The sequence below is a fragment of the Leptodactylus fuscus genome, chromosome 4 (assembly GCF_031893055.1).
Source record: "Leptodactylus fuscus isolate aLepFus1 chromosome 4, aLepFus1.hap2, whole genome shotgun sequence".
Taxonomy (NCBI): Eukaryota; Metazoa; Chordata; class Amphibia; order Anura; family Leptodactylidae; genus Leptodactylus; species Leptodactylus fuscus.
Genome location: NC_134268.1, coordinates 36,196,445 through 36,219,798, shown reverse-complemented (window position 1 = coordinate 36,219,798; position 23,354 = coordinate 36,196,445). Strand labels below are relative to the sequence as shown.

The 23,354-nt window shown below is 44.1% G+C and overlaps 1 protein-coding gene across 1 annotated transcript in view; it reads right to left on the bottom strand.

Annotated features, from left to right (window-relative positions):
- The window catches only part of STK3 (serine/threonine kinase 3), a 146,298-nt gene extending 124,999 nt beyond the window's left edge, over positions 1-21,299 (bottom strand). Inside the window, exons 1-4 of the mRNA XM_075270328.1 lie at positions 21,155-21,299; positions 8,997-9,077; positions 1,935-2,063; positions 72-186 (exon numbers count right to left, since the gene is read on the bottom strand). Coding sequence (XP_075126429.1) covers positions 72-186; positions 1,935-2,063; positions 8,997-9,077; positions 21,155-21,177 — 348 coding nt within the window. The 5' untranslated portion in view covers positions 21,178-21,299. The remainder of the gene's footprint in view (positions 1-71; positions 187-1,934; positions 2,064-8,996; positions 9,078-21,154) is intronic.
- Positions 21,300-23,354: the final 2,055 nt, after the last annotated feature.

Genomic DNA, 23,354 nt, shown 5'->3' with positions numbered 1-23,354 from the left:
ACATTGTTAACATAAAGGCTCAACTACAAATAAATATCACTGCATCGAATTATCAGAATAAATCTACTTACGGTTTTATTTCGTAATCGAATGATGTCGGAGACGGAGCCAGCTCCACAGTACTCCATTACTATCCATAGGTCTGTGTTTTTAAAATAGCTGCCATAATATTTTACAACATAGTGGCTGCAAAAAAATTAAATAAAATAATGATTTTCTCATTCATGAAGGATAACGATTCCCAGTATATACTAAGCACACTGTTCTGGTAAGGCTCTGCCAAAGAGGCAGGTTTGACAGAACCCATTTCAGCTCATTTTAATGTTTTATTAGATTCAGAAATTACAAATTTAATTTTTTGGCATAGGCCATGACTAAAAGCGAATCAAGAAGATTGCAAAGTCATGGTCTAAACCAGTGGTTCTTAACCAGGATTCGATCGAACCCTAGGCCCTATGCACGGTTCATTTTGTGTACCAGTAAAAAAACATATACCTATGTCTTGAATTTGGAAAAAAATCATATTGGATTTATCACTAAAGAAGGATTCGGTGAATGTGCATATGAAACTGGTGGGTTCGGTACCTCAAAAAAGGTTAAGAACCACTGATCTAAACCTATATAATAAACCCTGCAGCGATAAGAGAGTGACCAGTTTGAGATTTTACACAACAGGAGACTGCAAACGTGTGTTTGTAGGGCAAACTTGCTCATTAATGAGGTTCTGTGATTACAGCAGCCTCTGCATGGATTCAATTGGGAAATTTGCAACTCCATTTATGCAGTTTACTGACATATATAGGAGTGAACGTGGAACATATTTGGAGTAGGTAGTTCTTTCTGTAAAGCCTCGTTCAGGTGCACCTTGCACCAGCCAGGAAATCATTAAGACTGGAATACAGAATGCCAATCTTAATAATACTCTCCCCAACATGTACAGTAGACTGCAGTAAGGTAAGGAGTGTGGTATGCAGTATGGTACATATGGTAAGGAGGACAGAAAAGAGGCATACATTGCTCAAGGGAGTCTACATTCATTTACTTTATCTGGTAGATGATGGAGCGATGGACTGGCCCTCTCACTGCCTAGGGTCACATGATTGGAAATAGCGCTTCCCCCCCCCAACCTGCTTCCCTGATCTCAGGATAATGAATTACCTGTACTACAGGGGCTAACTGACAAAAGGCAAAGACAGCCCCATAGCAGAGGTAAATTACCTGTGAGACAATGGAAGGAGGGAGGGAGGGAGGGAGCAGAGCAACCCAGGAAGTGGGTTCGAATCCATCCAAGGACAACATCTGCAAGCAGTTTGTATGCTCTCCCCATGATTGTGTACGTTTCTTCTGGGTACTCCGGGTTCCTCCCACACGCCAACGACTTACTGATTTAGAATGCCCCTAGTAGGGTGCACAGTACTGACAATGAAAAAATAGCCTTTTTGGATGCTACAAATCACAATAGATCAGGGACAGCTTTGGACATCAAGCATGAGGGCAGGTTCACATTGAGCGCCCGGTCTCCGCTTCGCAGGTTTCTGTCTTCTGCCCCGAGAAACTGGACAGGAGACGGAAACCCGGCAGTCAGTTTTCAAACCCATTCACTTGAATGATTTTGCAAAGCGACTGCCCGTAAGCGTCTTCTGCCTCTCCACGGCGAGACTGCAGAGAGGCAGAAAACGCTCACAGGTGGTCACTTTGCTAAACCATTCAAATGAATGGGTCTGAATACTGACTGCCGGTTTCCGTCTCCTGTCAGGGTTTCTCGGGCAGAAGACTGAAACCCGCAAAGCGGAGACCGGGTGCTGGTGTGAACCTGCCCTTATTGTGTCCTTCACTGCCCATCCTCTGACTATTTGTAAAAATGCACAGGAAAGTGATTAACCCTTGACTGTACACCCTGTGGTCAGATATGGTGACATCAGTGACCTGCTTACCTGTCACATTGCTGCATGATAGAGATTTCTTTAATGATTTCTTGAAGATCTGATTCCACAGGAACTTGTTTGATGGCAACAACTTGCCCGGACTCTTTGTGAATGGCTTTAAATACACTGCCATAGGACCTATGAAGAATGGGTAAAAAGGAACACAATTTACAAACAAATACAGAACAACCATAATAATAAATGGAAATATAATTTTAAAAAATCACACTGACAGCTTTTGCGCAGAAACTGTGTAGAGTAACTATCATCTATTATCTACTGACCGATATATTGTCCTGTTGGAGAACTAGACCAAGGATTAGTGACCCCACACTCGGATAAGGTTCAGTATTCATCTGCCCTGTTACTCCTTGGTGTCTAGGGGAGAGGGTATTCTACTCTACCTGGAACGTGTCAATTTACCCCATTCATTGCAGCTGTGAGGACACACCCTGCTGAAAAGTCTACCTATTGTAGCAATGCCATAATTACCTATGTTTTAGGGAAAGACAGGCCGGAGGCTGTTCATTGGCCTCCTAGCCGCCATGGCAAACCCTCAGACTCCATAATCTGAGAAGGGTGGTGAGGGCCGAACCCCCCCACCCCAATCACCCAGATGTCATGATCTCTGCCAAGTATCAAGTAACAGACCCTTCCTCCCACTACTCTCTCCATAGACTTCTATGTGTGACGTTAAAGAGATGAGAGCCCCTTTAAGAAGAATGAGAGTTGTCCGTCACAGTGCAGAGTTGTCAGGAAAGGTGCTACAGAATAGTTTATGGGGAATACACAAGTTATAACCTTTTCTGAGACTCCTTGATAATGCCCTGACATCTGTAGCGCTCCATCCTTTATCACACATCTGCCTTGGTTGTTTGTTATCAAAGCTTTTATGTCTGATACGAGAAACATCTGGAGCTATTGTTCTGATATGATGACATGTCTCGCTAGCTTCTAGTTCTCTGGCACTATAATACAGATCCCAAACATATGCTATATTACTGCCACTGTATGTCACTACAGATTGCCGCCCCACAAAGGAAAATCAGCGCAACGCTGAAAAGCAAAAGCTGCAACTTAGACTATACAAAACTGGGTGCTATTATACCCCCTATCAAACAGCGTGGATTGTCTCCGACTGGGCCTTTCACTATTTTGGGATGGCATCTCTTTAGTCTTACAATAACCTCTTGAATCATTTTGTATATGTATGGCAGCACATTGGAGACTATTTCACTACTGATTCTGTTATAGCCTTTAAGTTTTGTTTTCTGCTTTTTCGTGGATTTCTGGTAGCGATCCAATAATATATTGATTCCTGTATTTTGGAGTATATGCTCTGTTTCTTTATGTGCTTGACAATGAGAGAAGGTAAAAGGTAACCATCACATCAGTGTCGTTTTAATAGATTATTTCCCTCCCCCTCGACATAATTTAACAATTTAATTGTAATGAGCAATGAAAACACACAGACCCTATAAACTATAATGGGGTCCGTGTGTTTTCCACGCGGTGTTGGCACGAAACATGCAGAGAGAAAAGTACTTCATGAACTGCTTACCTCTCCACATGACTCGTGCAGACACTGCACAGAAAACACAAGGACCCCATTACAGTCTATGGGATGGGATTCATGTGCTTTCATTGCTGACCGCTTGTCAATGCTTTCGGTATTCCGTTCGGGAAGGAGTCCCCTGAACGGAATACTGAACGCAGGCCTTAGAGTCTGTAACTCTTTTCCGACTCCAGCCAAAACTTGTCCCAACTCTGACTCCACAGCCCTATCTAACAAGTCTTCTTAGTAGTTTCTGTACTCCTGCCACTCACCAAGGTCGCCCACCCTTGATGTATAACACACAGCACTATTGTATCATCGACTGCCTAAATCGTTTGGCAGAAGTACAGAAAGTGACAACTTCACAGGAACACGATCCCTGCAGAGAAAACACCCCAGGCCGGATACAGTTTCTCCTTAACATAAAATAAACATAAACAAGAACAGGAACACTCCGGCTAAAGGGGAAAGGCTGCTACTGTGCCGCAACAGGAAATGACCGGCAGCTGTATTCTGTGCAGGTTACTTCCGCTGCTATGAATAGTGAAGAGAACAGTTACTATATCAGGGAACTAATAACCGGCAGGAAGCCCCTACCAATGCGGTCACCCAAGTGCTACACAACAAAGTGCTATGGCTTGTCAAAGAGGTCTCACGAATCCAATGATAGTGTTAGGCTACAGGCACAACGTTGCGGAAATGCAACTTTTTTTGTTGCAGATTTTGTTGCGTTTTTTTGAGCCAAAACTAGGACTAGATTTAGCAGAAGTTAGAAGTATAACGACTTCCTGTATATTTCCAATTCCATTCATTCTTGGCTTTGGCTCAAAAAACTGCAACAAAATCTGCAACAACAAAAAAGCTGCATTTCTGCAGTGTGGGGCCTCAGCCTCAAAAGGGTTTTCAGGGCAAAAAAATAAATGTTTTTTAGTGCTATTAATGGGTTAAAAAGTGCACCCAAATACCTTTAGGGCTAGTTCACACGTGGGCAAAGGGGAGGTTTTTGACAGCGGAATTCGCTTCAAAAACCTCTCCTTTAACATGGTGGTCTATGTAGACCACTAGCTTTTTTTTTCCTCCTAGCGTTTTCCGCCTGAAGAAGCGACATGACCTTTCTTCAGGCGGAAAACGCCTGCAGAATTGCATAGAAGTGAATGGGAGGCGAAAACCGCGCGGTAAAAAACCGCGCGGTTTTTTGCACACAAAACCGCACGGTTTTTTGCAAAAAACCGCGCGGTTTTCGCCTGCAGTTTCTATAGCACATATAGGAAAAAAAAACCCTAGCGAAAACCGCTAGCGAAAACCGCGTCAAAAACCTCGTCAAAAACCACGTGGAATGCAAAAAACAGCGTCAAAAAAACTCCTCGAGGTTTTTTACCTCGCACAAATAAGCTAGGCGGTTTTCACGTGTGAACTGACCCTTAGAAGTGTTTTGAGCGATTTCTGGGTTTCCCTGAGAGCTCCGGGCATCTTCTGCATTTGTTTACATGGTGTACCTTCCGGCTATGTAGTTTCTTGTCTAGCTTCCACACTACCTCCATCTCACTGCCCCCTCTTCTCCTCTCACTCCCTATCCCACCCACTACTAGCCCTTCCCAACTAACTAACTCAGCCTGCCCCCCCCCCCCATCACATCATACTTACTTGTCTTCTTCTTTAGACAGGATCGGCTCCTCCTTTTTTTTCCGCTCTCCTGGCTGTTTGCAGGCTAAAGACTCCTGCGCAGTAGAGATGGCACGCCTGACTGTGTGCGCACAAGTGTCAAAGGCCCCTCCAGACTGCACAAGAGCCAGCAGAAGGAGGAGGAGGAGACGTTCCCACACAGGAAGACATGTAAGTATGACAAGGTGGGGGTGGGGGAAGTACTGGTGGTACTGGTACGTTCCGTTTCGTCACCGGATTATCAGAAAGTGTCCCTGTGACCGCCCCAGGGATATGTAGTAAATTAGAAGTTAGGTAGAGGGAAGGGGTTTAGTTTAGGGGTTAATTTTGATTTCATCCTGGACAACCCCTTTAAACCTCTAAGGGCTCGTTCACATCTGCGCCCATACTCCGTTCTGCAGGTTTCCGTTTCCTGCACAAAACAGGGCAGAAGACAGAAACCAGCCGGCATCTTTCAAACCCATTCATTTCAATGGGTTTGAAAAGTGTACAGCCGTGAGGGCCCATGAACGTTTTATGCTCTCCGCGGCGAAACAGTTTTTTTTAAACTGGACACAGAGTCAGACATGCAGTGCTCTGTGTCCAGTTTTAAAAAAACGCTCACCGGCGCTCATGGCCAGACTCGGCATGACAGGTTTCCATCTTCTGAATGCAGAAGACGGGAACCTGAGAAAGGAGTCCAGACGCTGGTGTGAACCCAGTTGAAGTGTTGGAATGGAACCAGCGTGGTTGGTTAGATAAGTAAAGAATTATTTTTTCTCCTTATGTAAGAATTGAATCCCTCCAGACAACCCCTTTAAACCTCAGGCCACAACCATCTGCCAAGTAACCAATAATGTTACACAATATTTTCTCTAGATACTGTTACTTATTAGACTCCAATCCTTTTGTTATCAATAGCAGATAGTAAGGAATTGCTCCAGGAAAAACACTAACAAGGATAGTAGAGGCTGACAGGGTTCCTGAGTATCTAGTCTATCTATAAAGCTAAACAACTAGTAAAAGTTATACAAGTTCATAAAAAAGCCTCGCCTTTATAATAAAGCTAAAAAGCACAGAGGAGCCCTGAATACACAAAAGGTATACGGGTCTGATACTACTACAAGCGGAGCATTTGCTATAAGTGTACCCTTACAAACTAAATCCATCACGAAAATAAGGAGGGGTTCACACTATTGTTATTCATCACCAATGCTTTCATCAAAGGATGAGAGCAACAGACTTCAAGAGGACCTTTCATCAGATTTGGCACAGGCAGTTCCATATACTGCTGGAAAGCAGACATCGGCTTTCCCGATCTGTGCCCCGGGTAAAGCGCTATCAGTCCCGGTACCGTAGCGCTTTACAGTCAGAAGGGCATTTCTGACAGTCAGTTAGGGAAGACAGACCAAAATGCTCCCATTGCATAACCTTAAAGGGAGTTTCCTAGGAAGATATTCCCTATCCATAGTGCTCAGTTATCTCAGGCGCTCCCATCAAAACAAATGGAGCGGTGCACTCATTGCCTGACCACTGCTCCATTCAGAAAAGGAGATGAAAGACTTGTTTTCCTGACCTGTCTCTAGATTTGCAAGTTATACCTTGTCCTATGAATAGGGAATAACTTTGTTGGTGGGAAAACCCCTTTATCCCGAAATAGCGAATTCCAACACAATGTGGTTACAGGGTTTTTCCATCCCTGGGAGTGAATGGGAACTGATCTGCAGGAACTCAGCATGTCCAATACACATTGTATAGAACAGACTGTTTCTGGCTCAGTACACTGTGCTAGTTACAGCTGATCACTTTGGAGATCCGGGCGTCAAACCCTCATTGATCCAGAGTCTATAATCAATACTATATTACAGAAAGGTCATAAATATCTAAATTCCCAAAACTTCTTTAGATGAAAAAAAAATTGGATTGAGATATCCTAGCTTTAAAGGGATCATTAAAAGTAAATTTTTTGTCCCTAACACGTAGGAATAGCCTTAAGAAAGGCTATTCGTCTTCTACCTTTAGACGTCTTCTCTGGGCCGCCATTCGGTATATAATCCGGTTTTCGTCAGGGAATGCAAATGAGTTCTCTCGCAGCACTGGGGGCAGTCCCCAGTGCTCAAACAGTACCCAATGCTGCGAGAGAACTCTCCAGCGCCGCCTCCAGCGCCGCACCTCCCATGAGGCGACCTGAAGCAAGCGCTTCAGGCGGCGCTATGTCAGGGCCTCAGGGAGGGCGGCATTTTTGCTTCCCTAAGCCAGTCCAGGACAAGCTGTCCTGGACTGGCTTAGCACCGAGCGGTGGTTTGGGGAGGCCACTGGAGCAGCACTGCTCCAGCAGCCTCCCCTCACGCTCAGGCAGAAAGCAGGCAGTCTCCGGGCCTGAATCTCTGCCGGCGAACGGCGCTAAGCCCCCCCCCTCCTCCGCTCGGCCACGCCCCCTCCAGCGGGGGGGGGGCGGCTTTCTGTAGTTTGCCTCGGGCGGCGAAAGGGGAAGGTTCACCCCTGGCCGCCTCCATCTTCTTCAGAAACGTCCTCTTCACGTGTCTTCTTCCGACGTTGGCTTCAGACTTCTAGGCCTTGGGCCTAGGGCAAAGGCGACTGCGCATGCCCACCGGCCACAAGAAAATGGCCGCTTACACAGTATTGTAAGCAGACATTTTCTTGTGGCCGGCGGGCTTGCGCAGTCTGCTTTGCCCTAGGCCCGAGGCCTAGAAGTTTGAAGCCTGTGCCAGAAGACGACGCGTGAAGAGGACGTTCCTGAAGAAGATGAAGGCAGCGCTGGAGAGTTCTTTTGCAGCATTGGGGACGCCCCCAGTGCTGTTTGAGTGCTGGGGCCCGCCCACAGTGCTGCGAGAGAACTCATTTGCATACCGGCGAAAACCGTGATTTCTACGGAACGGCGGCGCAGACCTCTGAAGGTAGGAGAAGAATAGCCTTTCTTAAGGCTATTCCTACGTGTTAGGGACAAAAAAAATGACTTTTAATGATAGGAACCCTTTAAGATACCCTTTATCAGCAGATATAACATACAATGCTGGGTGTACATGGGGTGCGAATGTTATCAGTTCAACTTTTCGGAATTGTTTTTGCTCCGTCATATCCAGGAATGAACCCTAAAGAGTTAAAAGCATAACAAAGCCACCACAGCACCAAACCAGTCTGAAAGATTTTTCATTTATTCATTCATTGTATCCACTAAATTCATCATCTCCTATATTCCCAAGTTTAATATAGTGCCGGCTTGTTTATTCGCCCTGGCTATTGTCCATACTTACAGGATTCTTACAGACTATTCCGATTGCTTTATTGTATTTTTATAAGGCCCAAATATTCGCTTTGTGTACATAACCAATAGAACCGCGTGCCAAAATCTCCTTTTGATATTAAGAAATTTAACTTCCAGTGATAAAAACCAGTCTGTATATTCTTTTTCAATAAAGTCTATAAAGCATCTCTCTCAAAAACACAAAATGCCGGACGGGGACATCGAAAAACTTTATTAAGAATGAAAAGAAAAAAAACAGCCCGACGGGGGAAATGAGACCTTCCAAAACGGAAACCCCATCTTTCTGGGGTAATAAATTCCAAATCAACATATCAACTTTACAGAAAGCGTGGCTTGTAGGTATCGGAGTACGGGCAACAAACGTGTAACAAGAACCCCGAGTGTTTTTAGACACAGATTCTGGCATTGATCATTTTTAATATTTTCCCAATATTGGAGTGTTCCTGTGCGTAAATATAAGCGAGATCTCCCAGTATAAAAGGTCTAATAAAACACTTTACAGTCACGCTTTAAAGCAAATTTAACAGACCCCATTTTATCCCTGAATCCCCGCACAAGTGATAAAAAGAATATTACATTTTACACTCACCCTTCGCCAAGCTTTTCGAGAACATCAAAGACCTCTTCTGGCTGTTTCGTCAAGCTGTCTTCACTCAGCTTTTTAAGTTTGCTAATAAAAGAGAAGAAACAATAGACATGAGGTCAACACATTCACAACATGGACGGTTGGGGAAGAGGAGGACAGTCACATCCCCAAATACTCTGAGGTACAACTGGGGTAGGCGGAACGTCGCCATCACAGTCTCAGAGCATTATCCACCACCATCAATGACCCAAGACCATCTTCTATTTATGAACCTATGGCTTACAAATCAGTGACAGTGTAAGATGGCTACTAGAGATGAGCGAATACTATTCGAAACTCCCGTTTCGAATAGCACGCACCCATAGGAATGAATGGACGCTGCTGGCATTCAGGGGGTTAAACGGCCAGCCAAGTCTGCGTGCCGACCGTTTCCATTCTTTCCTATGGGTGCGTGCTATTCGAAACGGCCGTTTTGAATAGTACTCGCTCATCTTTAATGGCTACACGTGGTCGCTTGCCATATACAGTGAAACCTCTTCAAAAGACCACATTTGTTGAGGCAAAATTTCAGTCTTCCCTCCTTATCAGCTTATTTGAGAAGACCATCCACTACACCAAAAAGTGTCCCTGTTGGGTTGGTATTTATCTGTATTCGGGTTTTTATTTTATAGTATATCGTATGGGACACAATTGTGCCTATATGGCTTTACAGTGGCATGTCAGAGGTGTATGTCAAAAACAGAAAGATCCGTGAAAACCGGCATAATATGGATGAATATCAGCTGTGAAAAGTGGACAGTCATGTGAATACAGACTTAGACCTGACATTCAGACTCATATATGTGATAATTCTGGTAACCTGAAGAGGCCAAATCTGCATTTTGGAAGATTTCAACCTTTGGAGAGGGGATAAGTTTAATGGATTTCCAATTCTTTATAAAGTACCAATATACAGCGGTGCAGTGATGTACGTGAGACCAATGACGCCAATGGGGGATACAGTATAACGCTCTCATAAAAATTGGGATTGTCCAAAATGGAGACGCCTTCTAACTGCAAATAGTCATCCATCAGATTTCCCAAATACTACTTGGATTTTTTTCCATATTTGAGGGTAACTTGCTTCTCTTTGTATCTGTGGATTCTAAACAAAATCTACACCAAAATATATACCATATCCACAAAAATATATAATGTATGGGCACAAAGTGAGTCATTTAAGAGTATTGATCAATAGGGTCCAGTAGAAAGTGTCTTGTTGCCTGTGTTTCTCCACTGCCAACATCTAATTCTTGGTTCATACCAAAACCAGACCATTTTTGGTTCCCATACATGTGCGCACAATACAACCGTCATTGTAAATGGCCGCCTATGCAGCAAAATTTACTGACTGGCCATCCACAATGAAAGTGAAGTCAATACGTGTGGGTAGACCTTGCTCGTAGTACCACCAACATGTGAACCAATCCTAAAATATAGGTATAGCAAAAATCAAGTATCTGGTGATGATCTATAGGCGGACAATGATCCGATGAACAAAGACCAAATCAACTTACTTGGGCAGTACCGGTCAAACATATCAGGTGTGTAGAAGGGTCCTGATTCCCTCCCGATAACAAATGTCAGGAGAAGGAAGGACTGAGCATGTTGTCCGAGTCAAGTGTGTATGTGGGGGATTTGGTGCACTGTCAGCCAAAAGCCATCTAAGGCGCCATGGGCCGTAATCGCAGCGTGAACGTATTGCGGTTCTTTCCGCAGCGCTTTTAAGAGAAAGTTCACAGAGTTTTCCTCTGCGGACTTTCTCTTAATATTATATCTACGGGAAAGTCGCCGGCGTTTCCGTAGATATAATTGACATTCTGCGATTTGCAAAGCCGCAACGTCTCTGCAAATCTGAACAGCTTACTTACCTATAAAGGTCAATGTACACATATTTACAAACGTGAAAATCACTTCCATTTATCTCAACTGGGTTGTTTGAAGCCAAACTTTGGACAGCAAGCACGTGCCTTTCCATAAGCCCTATTCAAGATTGCAAGATTTGCTGCATGTGAACTTACCCCAAAAGTCACATGTGTATCCACCTCGCTATAAGGCCTGAACAATCCTGTTCCTAATATTCATATGGATCTCATTAGTTGCCTCCCAAAGATAAGATATTTGTAGCACTTACATTGGTACACTTGCCTCATGGTATCATAACCTCCATGTGTGAACCCATCCTCCATAACGCCATATGAAGCAACATTTTGGTGGTCTGTATTACGTCGAAGGTAACCACTTGCAAACAGCTGCTGTATTATGTGTTAGCTCAACAAAGGTCTAAATACGCCACAATAATAAAATCTTACACTGCACCTGTCTATCTGCTACCGGCAGGAACTGCGGCCTCCATCCTTAGCATTGTTCCTGTGGAATCCGAAAAACTCAGCCGGGGATAAGGTTGCAAGTGGGAATTACCAACAGGAATCAGCAACCGGAGCCCTGTACATAGGTCATACACTTACTTCACTGCTACATTGTTAGCATTTTTTTTCTAACCACAAAAATGAGCTGTAATGTAGAATACGTTTTTGGACCACGCAGGTCATTCTTACTTCCTATTTTTTATGATGTTGGAAATGCAGAAGGCTTACACACAATGAAATGGGAGCTAGCACCGGCGAAAAGGTGAGAATGCGACCCAGAAAGCTGGCAAGTGCCCGATAGATGGCTCCCAACTTCAAGCCACGCTCACCCCTATTAATATTTCAGTCGGGAGATCTTAACACTTCCCTGTATGCAACCTAAAAGGAAAGCCTTAGAGACTAGGAGAACCTTGAGGCCCCACATTGCAGAAACGTTGCGTTTTTGTTGCAGATTTTGCTTTTTTGAGCCAAGCAGAAGGGAAACCTCTAAGGGCTGCCTTTATATTTTCCTTCCCTAATGATTTTGGCTAGAATATCAAAAAAAAATGCAACAAAATGTGCAACAAAAACGCTGTTTCCGGGGGAGCGCTCGCGTGTACGGCTCGCCGTGTGAAGGGGCCCGGCGCTTGGCTCAGTCCGAGCCGTACACGCGAGCGCTTCCCATTCACTTCAATGGGAGCGCTCGTAGAGTAAAAAGCAGCCCATTCATTTCGATGGGGAGCGCTCGTATGCCGGCTCCCATTGAAATGAATGGGATCTGCTTTATACGCGCTGATTCTGAACGTGTTTTAACTTTCAGAATCAGTCACCGTATCCGTAGTGTGAATGCACCCTAAGGCTTCGAGAACATAGTCGTGTGTGTCACAGCTAGCACGCATACCCATTCATCTCTATGGCCCCATATACACGGGAGCACCATCTCTTTTGCGGCCCAGGCCCACTGAGGCACAGACAGAATACAGATATCAACCATGTGCCTTCCATACTGTTCAACCACAAAACTAGCACATACACACAGTCGATGTGCTACAAAGGCATTGAAGAGGCCCCATCATTTTGTGTGGCCTATTCAAACAGGGAGAGGAGGGGTTGCGTTTAGGAACTGTTGGCCTATCCTTAAAGGGGTTGTCTGGTGTCCACTGCCATTTTCTGTGCCCTTGTCAGTGGAAGCCCTGTGCCACGCCTGACTGCTGAGGCCAATTGGTGGCTGGAAAGGACCCGATGACATCACTCACACACTCACTCACTCACTCACTCCAGAATGGTCTGATCTAGTAAATACTTGTGTTCCCAAAGAAATAACAATTCCGAAAAATTATTTCTAAAAATTGCATATTGTTTCATTCCTCTGTGATTTCTCCTGGAAATGTATTGATAAATGGGTGCTACTAATGACTATGAAAGAAGTGTATCCCTACACGGTCTGACACTGGAAACTCTGATAAACTCTGATTGGACAATGTTAGACTTTTCAGGGACCCCCTCTCCCCCAACTGGTAACACCCAGCTGTCAGTTTATGCTCTTTGTCAATGAAGACCCAGTTACCTAAGGAGTTCAGACTGTTTTTGGTCAGGAATTTTTTTTTTAGCCCTATCAGTATGTCTTTGTAGAATGGGAGAAAATCCGCACAAACACGGGGAGAACATACAAACTCCTTACAGATGTTGTTCCTGGTGGGATTCGAACCCAGGACTCCAGCACTGCAAGGCTGTAGTGCTAACCACTGAGCCACCGTGTTGCCCCTCTTTGGTCAGGATTTTGACGCGGAATCCACGTCAAAATCCTGACCAAAAAAAACCCGCCTCTCATTGAAATCAATGGGAGCCGGTCATTTCCTTTTTCCGAGAGCGGTTTGTTCGTACTCGCGGAAAAAAGAAGCGAGATGCCCTTCCTTCAGGTGGATCAGCCACGGACATCTGCCTCGTGACACCTTCCTCCCGACTAGGCCCATTCATTTGGGCCTAATCTGGAGCGGAATGCCACGACTGGAGGCTGGTGCACTGCACTGGCATCCAGGCGCTGCTAGCCGTTTTTTGGTCCAGAATCTAAGAATTCCGGACCAAAAACCCCATCTGAACTGCAAACTGAGGCTGCCACATTTAAGTGAATGGAGAACCAGCCATACTGGCGCGCTAACACCTAGGCAGGATTCACACTAGCGTAGGAGACTCTGTCACAGAATCCACTTTTATCTCTGTTGGTTTCAGTAAAAATAGTCGGACATTCAGCAAACCTTATTGTAGTCTATAGGGTCCGCGGGTAACTGCTTTTTAGGTGGACAGAGATCTTTGTCTTTTGGATCCAAAGGACAGAAACCCAAAGACTAGTGTGAGCTTAGCGTCCTCCCCTATCCTGTGCTAATAACACTACTCCCTTTTACGTAACAGTATCAAACATATTGGCTTTATCACCCAAAGCGAACACAAATCCTTCATTGTTCATGTGAGTTTACAGACACGATAAAGTCATAAGATGTCTGCACCACGTATCATCTTAATAAACCTAGTGTTGTTCCGAGACAATAAGACCACGCACCCATCTTGTTCTAACTCATTTAGTCACAAGACATGTGAACCGTGTCCGATCACCTAAATGCAGAAAAAGGCAACGCATAGATACAATCCAACAGGGCTGCCATATCTGTATGATACAGAGAACCCCCGTCCATTATTAATGGACGCAGCACAAGACGGAGGTGGATTCAGGTTGGATTGCAGACAAAGAGAATGACTTCAAGCATGTCTAATATGTAAGATAGCCGAGTGAAGAAAGCGAGCCGCCTGACACAGCACTATGTGGTTACATAACAATACGTTACAGGCCGGAACTGCCAGGCAAATGAAGCTTGTATGATAGTATAAAGCGAGGAAGAAAGGCACGTCGTCTTATCAGATTATTCCAGGTTACAATTACTGGATGTGTAAGGATTAAAACACAATCGTTCCAAGACAACCTAAGTAAAAGAAAGATCAAATAAAACCCGAAATCTAAGATTAAAGGGATTCTGCAGATGTGACCCCGTGGGTGTATATTTACCTACTAAAGCTAGTCATACGTACAAGATAAAAGGCATCCAAAATGGGCAATGGGATGATCTTTAAAAAAAAAAAAAATACATTAAAAAAAAAAAATCAAAGGCCGATGACAAATGGAACTTGCCAAAAAAAAATTAGCCAAATTTGGATGATCCTTTGCCATTTTGCGTCTACGCAAAGCTTCTTTATGCCCCTTTCACATACATCCAGTCTTCCTGATCTCTTTTTCTCCACATGGTATGGATACTTAAGAGGAATAAATACAACTATCTAAGACCTGGTTCACATCTACGTTCCCCCACAAATGAAAACCTATACGCATTAAAAAGCAGTTCCCTAAGGAAACCCGTGGACCCCATAGACGATAATGGGGTCTATGTGGTTTCCATACAAAACATGCGGAGAGAAAAGTGCTGCTTGCAGGACTTCTCCCTACAAGTTTCGTGCAGGAACCACATGGATCCCATTATAGTCTATGGGGTCCATAGGTTTCCTTAGGTAACTGCGTATAGGTTTCCGCATGTGAATAGGGCCTAATTTTAGTTTCTATTGATATAATGGACATAGCCTTTCCATGCACTGGATTTATGCTTATACACTAGCAGAAAGCAATGTAGGACGGCCATTGTGGATCTTGTATCTTGTCCGTGAGCACTTCCGCAAGCAGACAGGGCAGGAGGAAGTCAGTGCCAGGCATGGAGCCCAGGCGGGGGACCTAGACCACAAATAGATAATGACAGACAGAAAAAACACCAGTGCATTTTATTTTGGTTTGTCAGGACAATGATTTTGTGGCCAGCGCTGATGTATGGTGTATTGGTACGCCGGTAATGCGTGATTCCTGGGGCCTGATATTTAGGAAGTATGGATGTGTGCACCTCCGGACAGAGTCGCAGTGCTACTAGTAGACAGATGAAGCAGGGGAGTTATGGAAACGTATGACTCAGAATAGTGATGCAGTGAGCTGTATACCCCTGAGGTCGTGCCGAAGGCCGGAGTCACTCATGTCTCCATGCTAACAGTGATGCATTACAAGGAATATCATTCAACTAACACACTAAATGTCCACAGTCATTACTGATAAACTGCAAAGAAAAAATACCCAATACCCCCGCTCTCTGCAAATAATACATCACCAGTAAGGGGAGTCCTTGAGTCGTCCTCAGTTTGTTGTTAAAGGGGTCACCCCATGTCAAGTGAACCAATGATTTTTAACTCTATATTTTTAATTCTTTTGAGATTTTGTTATTTGGTAGTAGTGTGTCAGAGAATGTAAAATGTGAAGAAAAAAAAATTCTAGAATTTTTTTTTATTATTATTTATAATTGATTTTCAAAGTTCAGAAAAAAGTGTGAATTTCTGTGTTTCCTGCCTTTACATTTCTCCTCATAACTGAGGCTAGAAAAAAGATAGAGAAACAAAATAAACCCCATTCTACTCAGAACTGTCCAGGCTTTCACCAGATAGGTCACAAGAGTATCTTAGTTAATATTTTACTCATAAGAACGCAAAATGCATGTCTGAAAAAAAAAAAACTTTTTTTAAAAAAAAATTAAAAAAAATGCACATGTGCCTGCTATGCTCCGAGCCACATCTGTACAAAAATTCAAGTTGACATCGGAATGGGATCATATTTTAAAGTATAACTATTAGTGTCAATAAAAAAATCTTGAGAGTTTGTTAAAACATCGGTTACAGGAAGCAGAACCCATCAAAGGGGCTCAGCAATACCAAACATTCATTCCATGTAGTGAAATAGAAATAAAAACAAGGATTTTTTCATTCAGCAATGACAGTGAAGTCCATGAAGTGGTAGGTGACCTGCGAATATGATCGGCGCTGGTGGCTGGCTACTGGACTCTCCAAAGATTGTGAAAATGAAGACGTAGAATTGACTTTTCTGGTCCAGCACCATCCTTTGCATATCCAAGAAAACCAGGTTTTAAAACTTTACAAAATTCAGATATTAAAGGGATTCAATCATTAAAACGACATTTTTTTTCTCCCTAACATGGCATTTTTTCTCCCTTCTTCCGGTGCTTTCTTCAAACTTCAGGGCATGTGCAGTCGTCTCAGCCATTGGGCCTCGGCAATTTTCCTGTGGCTGCTTACACAGTAAGCTGGGGTAAGCGGCCACAAGAAAATGGCCGCTGGCATACGTATTGCGCAGTCAGCTCTGCCCGAGGCCCGATGGCAGAGCTGACTGCGCATGCCCAGAAGTTTGAAACCAGGGCCGGAAGAAGACACAGGGAGAGGCCGTTCCAGGCGAAGATGGAGGCGGTGCTGGAGAGTTCTCTCACAGCATTGGATTTCGAATAGCACGCCCCCAAAGGAATGAATGGACACAGCCAGCACCGGCGTCCTGCCGCTTAACTCCCTGCGCGCCGGCCGCTCCCATTCATTCCTATGGGAGCATGCTATTCGAAACTACCGTTTCAAATAGTACTCGCTCATCTCTAGTTATGATGAAAAGTTTTATTTATTCTGGCACTTACGGGATTTGATTTTTATGTTTCTTTATTGTTGCCTATAAATGTTGAATTCAGCAAGCTGTAATTTGAAAAGAAAAAAGGAAGAAGCCAAACAAACATAATATCAGATGATTCAAGGCTTAAAAAATAAAATAAAAAAAAATTGATCCCAATTTGGTCCCAAGTTGAAACCCTGTACAAATATAACCAAGAACACAAGTAACACACATGCATTTTTTCACAATTTTAAAACATACGATTTTTTTCACCATTGCGCATCGAAATTTTGAATTTGATTTCTCCAAAACAAAATATAAAGAAACATCATTTTCATATCAAATGAAAGCCGGTACCATTCAGAGAAAAATGATGCCTCTCTCACCTCTTTATCTTAATTCTAGCCTGAGATATGATAAAAAATTTAAAGCCATACCAGGCCAAAATTTGCACTTTTTTGAAACTTTAGAAGTCTGCAAAAAAATTAACGGATGAAGAAAACAAATCAAAACTTTTAATTTGTAATTAACTTAAGTTATACTTCATAAAAATAAAAATCTAAAGACGTCAGGTAAAAAAAAAAAATCATATTTGGATCACTTGATATGGAATGACCCCCCTGCATTTTAAAGTCAATGGCTACTTAATATTGGATGTTGATATGAGAACCAACAGGGATCTATGTCTTGGCTGCCATATTGATCAGCTATTTAAAAGAACAATGCTGTAATACCTTGTGCTGCTGCTACCAAATGGACAGGACGTACAAGCACAAGCCTGCCTGCAACCTGGTGTAAAAACTGAAGAAGCTGCCAGGTGTCGGAATCCTTATGATAGGACATCTATCTTCGTAAGGCCAAGGCCCCACGTAGCAAGCCGCAGCAAAAAAGCGCTGCGGGAAAAACCACGGTAACAACACAATGCGGTTCTTCCTCACAGTGATTGTCACGGAAAGTCCGCACAGGTTTCTTCTGCAGACTTTCTGCTTCCATTATACCTACAGGGAAACCACTGGCGTTTCCAAAGGTACAACTGACATGCTGCGATTTCCAAAACCGGAATGGTTCAGGAAACCACAGCATATTTGCTGCATGTATTTTTCTGCAATGTGTGGATGGGATTCATACATTGCAGTTTGCAGACTCTGCACATCATTCACATGGAAGATGCAGGAGGACTTTTTAGGCCTCCACTCTCCTGATCTCTAGGCATCATTAATGGCCGTCATTTGATTTCCGAAATTTCTGAGCCTGTTCTCTCAAACTAAAGAAAGGCAAATCAGTCAGGGTATACAGTGATACATCCAACCATGCCTGGCTACTATACTGGCCATCACTGAACTCAAGGGGTTTTTTTTTTGTTTTGTTTTGTTTTGGGTTTTTTTGGGGGGGGTTGTAGATGAGCCACTTTCCCCATCTTCTATACGATCACTAAGATATGGCAAAGAAATATCATAAGGAGTCGGCACAATCATCAAGAGATACTGAAAGCTCTATATTACCTAAATGCACAAAGGACCACCATTGCCCTAAAACAGGCCATTCACATTTGACTTTTGTTGACCGAAAACATTGAAGGCGTTGCTGTTCCTCAAAAGAGGTAAATGGTAACGCCCTTGTTGTTACATAGAGCTCATTTGTATATTGATAAAACTGGTGAGATCTTGGCCACAGAGACACCAATTCACCGGATGAAGACATGGTTTCATTCAGATGCCCCAACCTATCCGTCTGTGGGGCTGGGTTTTGGTGACAGACTCACTCCTTTTAAGGGTTTTCCCAAAAACTGTACTGAACAGCGATGCAAACCAGCAGAGATGGACAGTTCCATCAGGTCATGGACAACAAGGTAGCCATGGACTGAAAATCAGCCAATTGTGACCTCCTTCAACCTCTCCATATGTAGCCTCACAGCTAGATAGGCATGTCTACAAGGTAAGGAAGACCAGAAGCTGCCATATAGAACAATGGCCATATCAAAATCCCATATGCCTGATCCTCAATTTTCACAAGTGCCAAATAAACTGAGAAGGGATCTAACTTGTATGTGTAGCTCTAGGCTTCCATGAGCCTTAACAATAGGCAAAAACTGCCACTCTGTTACAACGAGGAGAAGCTAGCAATAGGACAAGGTCTGTCCTGTCACACAGAGGAACTGTGCTAAAACAGGAACTGAGAATCCATGTTCCAGTGCAACGTCTTATGCTGGGGGTGGAAGTGCGGGAAGCATCTTACAGAAAGAAACAAAAATGCACCAGCTCTTATGTCAGCACTGGACCTGCACAAGATTGTATCACCTAGGGCTGGAAATCAGGCTGTATGTGAAAACATTTTCATAACGGTGTCAGCAAAGGGTTTTCCAATCTATATAAAGAAAACTTTAGGTTGGAAGACACGCGGCGGGTGTAGTGAATGGGAATAAAATCTAATCCACATGCTGAAGAAAGAAGCCTGGGTGGCAAAGTGTCAAGTGTGGCCTATTCTTGAAAACTCATCAACATGACACTGGTGGGGTCCATGTGACCAATGTCTACCTGTCTACCATATACTTAGCAGCCTTCAATGACATGAAGGTGCAACATTGTGTACACCTACATCTAAGGCCCGCTTCACATCTGCATATGGGTTTCCAATCGGAGAGTCCGCTTTGGGACACCCCCCCCCCCCCCGAACGGAAACCTAATCCATATTAAAAAAGCAATTACTTAAGGAAACCTGCGGACCCCATAGAGTATAATGGGGTCTGTGTGGTTTCCACATGAAAAAATGCGGAGAGAAATGTGCTGCTTGCAGGACCTGTCTTGCCGCATCTTTCATGTGGAGATGGGAATTCCCTAACGCAGATGTGACCGGGCCTAAGCAGATAGAAGAATGGAGGTAAATATACAAGAGTCTGCAGCACTTCCAAAATTGCCATGGCTCCGTCAAACAGCCAATACTGAGACCTGAGGATAGGCCATCACTATTAGTAGGTCCAAAAATCCCTTCAATCACTGCGTAAGGAAACGCAACCTGCAAGTTCTGAATTCTACATTTCCAAGATCTCCTCTGTGAATGGGAATACTGGAATAGATGGAATGGATCCCATAGTTTCCTATAATAGTATCCAGCCTTCAGTGAGCGCAACACATCAACTCGGATCTGTTGCGGATGGAATTGGACTCAGAAATTGTCAGAATTTGGCTCTGCCCAATAAAGTCAACCTACAGAGGCGCTTTTCTCCAAATTCCGCTTGAAATTCTAATTCTAGTGTCTAAAATCTGAGCAGAAAAAAAAAAATGATGCTTCAAATTCCTGAAACAGAATATTACTGGCTGACAAATTCTGCTTCAAATTCCTATGTGCAAACGCAAGAGGTCTGGATACATAGTCAATATTGGAAGGATTTATGTCATATTGTAACCAGTGCTTACAGCCATAAAAGATGGGTGTCATGAGCCACATGAGCTACTGGTTGGGGACCACCGCCCTAACCGAATGATATAGGTTACGTACCAATCACAAGGATGTTGTGTGAATGAGCATATGTGACCACAGATCCTCGTGCTATTATGGCGAGCGATATAGCGGTTACATACGTCCATGACCTGGTTACATGGGGGGTTTGGAGATCTCTATTTCGCGATCAGAGGTCAAACCTCCAATGATCAGACACTTGTCCAATTTTACCTTAAAATAAAGGAGTCACCATAAAACTTATTAGAAGGGTTTTCTACTAATAGATAGATAGATAGGAGAGGTGATTATTAGATTGGTGGGGACCCCACAGATCAGCTGATGGGGCGCAGATCCAATGACCGTCACCTCTGCTCTTCTGACATGGGTGATGAATATTATAGTTGCAGGTGACCCCTTTATAAAGCCACCCACATCCTACAAAAATCATCAATGAAAATGACAGCAATCACGCCAAAGGAGGACGACAGCCACAACGGAAACAGGTAGCCCCCACAGCAATGGCGGACAGCCCCAACAACAGTGGCAGGCGACCCCCCCAAACCCAGAGACTGCAAATAGCTATAGTGGCGGCGGACAGCGACCAAACCAATGACAGCAGTCAGACAGAGGACATGGTGAGTCTCAGACATTACAATGTATATCACACAGGTAAGGGTTAATGTGTAGGTGACATAAGAGGGCTCTGCACTGTATACATAGGATGTATAGGATGTAGGCCTGGACCAATAGCTCATCTGCCCCCAGGCCCACTGTCCATCCCCCACATGACACCACTTCCCTGCCAGGCTCACCTCTTGGGCGCAGGCTGCTCCATGTTGTAAGTATCCGTTCACACTGTCCACACTAAACTATACAATACACGAGCCGCTCCGGTACCGCTACTAACTCCGCACAACTTCCATGTTCTTCCTCACACAGCCCCCTCCTCTCCCTCACTACTCGTCAACCCAACCTGGTGCCGCCGCCGTAATCCCGCCCCTAGAGAAACACTAAGAGCGTATTGGCTACAGCGGCCACAAGGACGTCTCCTGATTGGTTACATCTCCCGTCACGTTGTGTGACGCTTCCTAGCAGGTTACTTCTCTGATATTGGTGCACAAACAGAGAGCAGGAAGCTACACAGACAGCACAGAGCATGCTGGGGAAGGGGCGGGGACTGGGGTGGAGACTCCGCCCACCACTGAGCCGGCTGTCAGACGTTCTAGGTAAGGGTGAATTCACACAGGTGTGTTGTAGAAACGTCTGCGCCTGTCACATTTATTTTACCCTATTAGGATGAATGACACTAACTGAGTGGCAGAAATTTCTGCAGCACACCTGCTGCGTGTGAGTATAGCCTAAGTCTGGATTCACACTGCATTTTCTTTTTTTTTGCAAAATAACAAAAGGAAAATTCACATGAGTATTTTACCTGAGGAATCTGCAGCAGAAATCCAAGATGCATAAATGTTTGCAGAGTTTTACAGTCACAACAAAGTGGATGGGGTCTATTTATTTTTTTAAAAAACTGTAATTATTAGATCCCCTAGGGTCTTGAACCCCAAGGGGCCTGACCACTACTGTAATACAATGAATTGCCTTGTAAATTCACTGTACTTCTATTACAGGCTGCATAGAGATGATTGTCCTGGCAACAGATTGCCAGTCACAAATCTAGCTCCAGGGGTCATTGATCCACCCAAGGATCAATGTTCAGTTGAGTTTTGACCTAGGCGTCAGAGGTTGGGGGGGAGGTAATGCGCTCGTTCAGTGCAAGCATTGCCTCCAGGTCTCTGCTGTATGATTTAGGGGAGACGCGGCCGCTCAGCTCCTGAGCATATATATACCATAATTAAATACCCACCATCCACCGTACTATTATGGCAGATGTTGGGAAAGGGTTAATGGGAAACTCTTCTACAGTGTCTCATACAGGGCTGCTTTAATAATAGGGCAAACAGTGAATCCACATTGCATCCTATGGTAGCAGGGCTCCCTCAGCCGACCTAGATTGAGGCTGTTCCGAGCATCAAGTACTGATTTCAGCTCTATCCATGTTCTTAAATGGAATCTGTCTCACAATTATGGCCCCAAATCCATAATGCCATGTAAAAGATGCCTTACAAACATATCCAAAGCATGTGTAATGCAGTGCTAAGGCTCCCCCGTACCTGAAACGGCGCTATCCAAGCCCCCTCTCTGTGACTGACATCTATAGTCTCTTCTTCTTGCCCTGAAATTCCATAACTGAATGCAGTGATAAAACACAACTGAGTGTTTATGTCCTAGTGTGTATGTATATCATCACAGATTGGTCACAAAAATGGTGGGTTAGAACCGGACTCAAGTGCCAGTAAAAACGCACATTAAGATAGAGCGTTGGATAATTTAGGGGCACCATTTTCAGGTATGGGGGACTACACTACACTAATTTAGTCTACACTAATAATAATATAATAATGAATAATAACTAAGAATAGTGTAGTCTACACTCCATTAGTGTACACTACATTACATATGCTTTAGATATGTTTGTGAGGGTGGATTCACACCTGCGCCCGATCCCTGCTTTGTGGGTTTCTGTCTTCTGCAGACAGGCGACGGAATCCTGGCAATCAGTGTCTGCCCATGAGCGTCTTCTGGTCTCCGCAGCAAAACCGTTTTTTTTTTTCTAACTGGACACAAAGTCCTGCATGTCCGACTTTGTATCCAGTTAAAAAAACGGTTTCACCGCGGAGACCAGAAGACGCTCACGGGTGGACACTTTGCAAACCCATACAAATGAATGGGGATTGAAAACTGAATGCCTGTTTCCGTCTCCTGTCCAGTTTCTCAGGCAGTAGATGGAAACCTGAAAGCGGAGACCGGGCGCAGGTGTCAAGCCGCCATAAGGCATCTCTTACATGTTATGTATGGAGGTCAGTGGCGTAACTACCACCATAGCAGCGGTAGCAGCTGCCACAGGGCCCGGGACATTAGGGGCCCGGTGACAGCTGCTACCGCTGCTATCAT